A 4,853-nucleotide genomic window follows, 5' to 3' on the forward strand; every position below is an offset into this window, starting at 1 on the left:
GGACACTAAGTAAGCTCGCCTCCCAACAGTGTGCTTACATACGACGTTAATTGATTATCACATCACTCACGAGCCAATGTGCGTTGTTATGCCTTTCAGGAAGAAACACGTTGTGTGGTGGGGGTGAGTGCGTTTGTGCAAAAGATGCAGCACTCAACTTTAAATTATTTGTCTCTTAGAGTAGTCAAACCATTTAGTAGTAAAATTTATTGACTGCAATTAGATACTGAGCAAATTTCTTGTTATGTAGCGCAATTAATTAACGGAAGTTAATTATGTAGCACAATTAATTAACTGAAATTAAGGCTTGGTTTAAACACAGACTTTCACTTTTAATAGAATACTTAAGGATGTAATTTATCAAATCCCCCCCTCCCCCAGCACATTCATCTCAGTAATACTAAAGATTGTTATTAAACGAACTGAGTGATTGACATTTTGTTGGCCATGATAAAATCCTACAGAATATATTCAAGCCCTATTTGCTGTTTCGAGCATTTGTAGATCTGGCCCAGAATGCAGAGGAAATCAATCCACAACTAAGAAAGCTGATGTGTCTGTCTGGATGACACTGCTGGATGGGATGCAGGTCAAGGCTCTGTGCAGGCCAGTTAAGTTATTCCACATCGTTCTTGACAAAACCATTTCCATATGGACCTCATTGTGTGCCCAGGTGCATTGTCATGCTGGAACAGGCAAGGGCCTTCTATAAACAGTTGGGGAAGCACATAATCATTGCATTACATTACACGCATTTTAGCAGATGCACTTAACCAGAGCGACTTACACAACTTTTGCATTGCATCCATTTATGCAGCTGGATATATATTCTGAGGCAATGCAGGTTAAGTACCTTTCCCAAGGGTACAACAGTACCCGAACCCTACCCGTAACCTTTCGGTTACAAGAGCAGTTCCTTACCCATAATACATTGCCGACCCGAATCATCTAGAATGTGATTGTATGCTGTAGCATTAAGGTTTACCTTCACTGGAACTAAAAGGCCCAAACCATAAAAACCAAGGAGCGTCCAGATACTTCAGGTCATATAGCATATTTTAAGTCTCACAGACCATAAAACAGTGCTGAAAACAAAAGCGTTGATTTTTTTGTCTTTATTGTTTTTGAGATACACCAACACCAACACGAAACGGCTGCACCCATACCCCCAATCCCCTCTGACTGATGTTGGGGGGGAGAGAGACAGGTATACTACCACTCCCTTTGTTCTTCTTAAATTATAATCCATATGGAGAGCATTTTACAGATACAACACGCACGTGCATTCACGGGTTTGGAATAATACACAGACTCTAAAAGCTCACATTCAGTTTTGCTTTGGAAAGAAACTACATGACAAATAAATACAATAAAAATTAATTTAAAATGTCCTCATGGTCCATGGTTCAGTTGCTTAGCTACATACCTAATAATATTTAAAAAACTAACAAAGACTAGACAGATGGTCCCATTTTATACTGGGATAGCAGTACAAATACGGAAGAGAATATTTTCCGTATCAGTTTCTTACTCTTTGTTGTTTCATTTCATAATGCTAACTTAATCATCGGATACATTGTCCACAAAATAAAACAGCCTATCTATGTGAAACTACCCCATCCTCACAAGGCCCTGACTACATGTCCCAGACTACCCTGGGGCTGTTGTGGCTGAGGACATGGGTGTGAGTCGCTGCGGGTAATTGGCCCACTCAGCCGTGGCTCAGTCCTCTTCACTGCCGCTGGCTGAGGGCTCCTGAAACACAGAGGGGACGGGCAGTAGTGCGTACTCTCAGTGACCGTGACCGCGCGTTCTCAGGGCTGCAGCCCATTTGAAAGCCCACAGGAGCAGCAGCTGCTCATATTACATTAGCACAGGAAGAGCAGCTTTACATATTAGAGTAACAGATCTGATAACCCAGCCCTGCTGCCTGAACAAGCCCTACTTGTCATCTCTATGACTCCCGCTCGAAAACAAGGCCCTCCTCATGGACCTGCCTGCTCCTGCTCCTCCTCTGAGTCTGTGTGTGTGTGTGTGTGTGTGTGTGTGAGATAGAGAGAGAGAGACAGAGACAAAGAGAGAGAGAGAGTGAAACAGGCCCTCCTCATGGACTGGCCTGCTCCTGCGCCACCTCTGTGTCTGTGTGTGTCTGTGAGTGTGTGTGTGCGTGAGAGAGAGACAGAGAGAGAGAGAGAGAGAGAGAGAGAGAGAGTGAAAGAGGCCCTCCTCATGGACTGGCCTGCTCCTGCTCCTCCTCTGAGTCTGTGTGCGTGTGTGAGTGTGCGTGTGAGAGAGAGACAGAGAGAGAGAGTAAAATAGGCGCTCCTCATGGACTGGCCTGCTCCTGCGCCACCTCTGTGTCTGTGTCTGTGTCTGTGAGTGTGTGTGTGCGTGAGAGAGAGACAGAGAGAGAGGGTAAAACAGGCGCTCCTCATGGACTCACCTCCTCCTGCTCCTCCTCAGTGTCGTCGTCGCTCACCACAGGTTTGGCCCTGGAGCCACGCCCCATCCTGCGCCGGCCCTTCCCTCGCTCCAGACCCTTCTCCTTCCTGCCCAACCTGATCTTCACCTTCACCGAGCGAGCTGACAGACGCAGGAGAGACTCAGTTACACACGCAGGAGAGACACAGTTACACACGCAGGAGAGACTCACAGTTACACACGCAGGAGAGACACAGTTACACACACAGGAGAGACACAGTTACACACGCAGGAGAGAGACTCAGTTACACACGCAGGAGAGACTCAGTTACACACGCAGGAGAGACACTCAGTTACACACGCAGGAGAGAGACTCAGTTACACACGCAGGAGAGAGACTCAGTTACACACGCAGGAGAGACACTCAGTTACACACACAGGAGAGAGACTCAGTTACACACGCAGGAGAGAGACTCAGTTACACACGCAGGAGAGACTCAGTTACACACGCAGGAGAGACTCAGTTACACACGCAGGAGAGACTCAGTTACACACGCAGGAGAGACACAGTTACACACGCAGGAGAGACTCAGTTACACACGCAGGAGAGAGACTCAGTTACACACCACAGGAGAGACTCAGTTACACACCACAGGAGAGAGACCCAGTTACACACGCAGGAGAGACTCAGTTACACACGCAGGAGAGACACAGTTACACACGCAGGAGAGACACTCAGTTACACACGCAGGAGAGACACAGTTACACACGCAGGAGAGACTCAGTTACACACGCAGGAGAGACACTCAGTTACACACGCAGGAGAGACTCAGTTACACACGCAGGAGAGAGACTCAGTTACACACGCAGGAGAGACTCAGTTACACACGCAGGAGAGAGACTCAGTTACACACGCAGGAGAGACTCAGTTACACACGCAGGAGAGAGACACAGTTACACACGCAGGAGAGACTCAGTTACACACGCAGGAGAGACTCAGTTACACACGCAGGAGAGACACAGTTACACACGCAGGAGAGACTCAGTTACACACGCAGGAGAGAGACTCAGTTACACACGCAGGAGAGACTCAGTTACACACGCAGGAGAGACTCAGTTACACACGCAGGAGAGACACAGTTACACACGCAGGAGAGACACAGTTACACACGCAGGAGAGACTCAGTTACACACACAGGAGAGAGACTCAGTTACACACGCAGGAGAGACTCAGTTACACACGCAGGAGAGACTCAGTTACACACGCAGGAGAGACACAGTTACACACGCAGGAGAGACTCAGTTACACACGCAGGAGAGACACAGTTACACACGCAGGAGAGACTCAGTTACACACGCAGGAGAGACTCAGTTACACACGCAGGAGAGAGACTCAGTTACACACGCAGGAGAGACACAGTTACACACGCAGGAGAGACTCAGTTACACACGCAGGACAGACTCAGTTACACACGCAGGAGAGACTCAGTTACACACGCAGGAGAGACACAGTTACACACGCAGGAGAGACACAGTTACACACGCAGGAGAGACACAGTTACACACGCAGGAGAGACTCAGTTACACACGCAGGAGAGACACAGTTACACACGCAGGAGAGACACAGTTACACACGCAGGAGAGACTCAGTTACATACCACATGAGAGAGACTCAGTTACACACCACAGGAGAGACTCAGTTACACACGCAGGAGAGACACAGTTACACACGCAGGAGAGAGACTCAGTTACACACGCAGGAGAGACACAGTTACACACGCAGGAGAGACACAGTTACACACCACAGGAGAGACACAGTTACACACGCAGGAGAGAGACTCAGTTACACACGCAGGAGAGACTCAGTTACACACGCAGGAGAGACACAGTTACACACGCAGGAGAGACACAGTTACACACCACAGGAGAGACACAGTTACACACGCAGGAGAGAGACTCAGTTACACACCACAGGAGAGACTCAGTTACACACGCAGGAGAGACTCAGTTACACACGCAGGAGAGACACTCAGTTACACACGCAGGAGAGACTCAGTTACACACGCAGGAGAGACTCAGTTACACACGCAGGAGAGACTCAGTTACACACGCAGGAGAGACTCAGTTACACACGCAGGAGAGACTCAGTTACACACCACATGAGAGAGACTCAGTTACACACCACAGGAGAGACTCTCAGTTACACACACAGGAGAGACACTCAGTTACACACGCAGGAGAGACTCAGTTACACACGCAGGAGAGACTCAGTTACACACGCAGGAGAGACTCAGTTACACACGCAGGAGAGACACAGTTACACACGCAGGAGAGACTCAGTTACACACGCAGGAGAGACTCAGTTACACACCACAGGAGAGACTCAGTTACACACGCAGGAGAGACTCAGTTACACACGCAGGAGAGACTCA

The 4,853-nt window shown here is 48.5% G+C and overlaps 1 protein-coding gene across 6 annotated transcripts in view; it reads right to left on the reverse strand.

Moving 5' to 3' along the window:
• Nucleotides 1-1,100: 1,100 nt before the first annotated feature.
• The window catches only part of LOC118220837 (transcription activator BRG1), a 30,244-nt gene continuing 26,491 nt past the window's right edge, over nt 1,101-4,853 (reverse strand). For all 6 annotated transcript variants that reach the window (XM_035405170.1, XM_035405172.1, XM_035405171.1 and 3 more), the window contains 2 exons: nt 2,444-2,583; nt 1,101-1,755 (listed from right to left, as the gene is read on the reverse strand). In XM_035405170.1, coding sequence (XP_035261061.1) covers nt 1,723-1,755; nt 2,444-2,583 — 173 coding nt within the window. In that variant the 3' untranslated portion in view covers nt 1,101-1,722. The remainder of the gene's footprint in view (nt 1,756-2,443; nt 2,584-4,853) is intronic.

This window comes from Anguilla anguilla, chromosome 2, assembly GCF_013347855.1.
Source record: "Anguilla anguilla isolate fAngAng1 chromosome 2, fAngAng1.pri, whole genome shotgun sequence".
Lineage (NCBI taxonomy): Eukaryota > Metazoa > Chordata > Actinopteri > Anguilliformes > Anguillidae > Anguilla > Anguilla anguilla.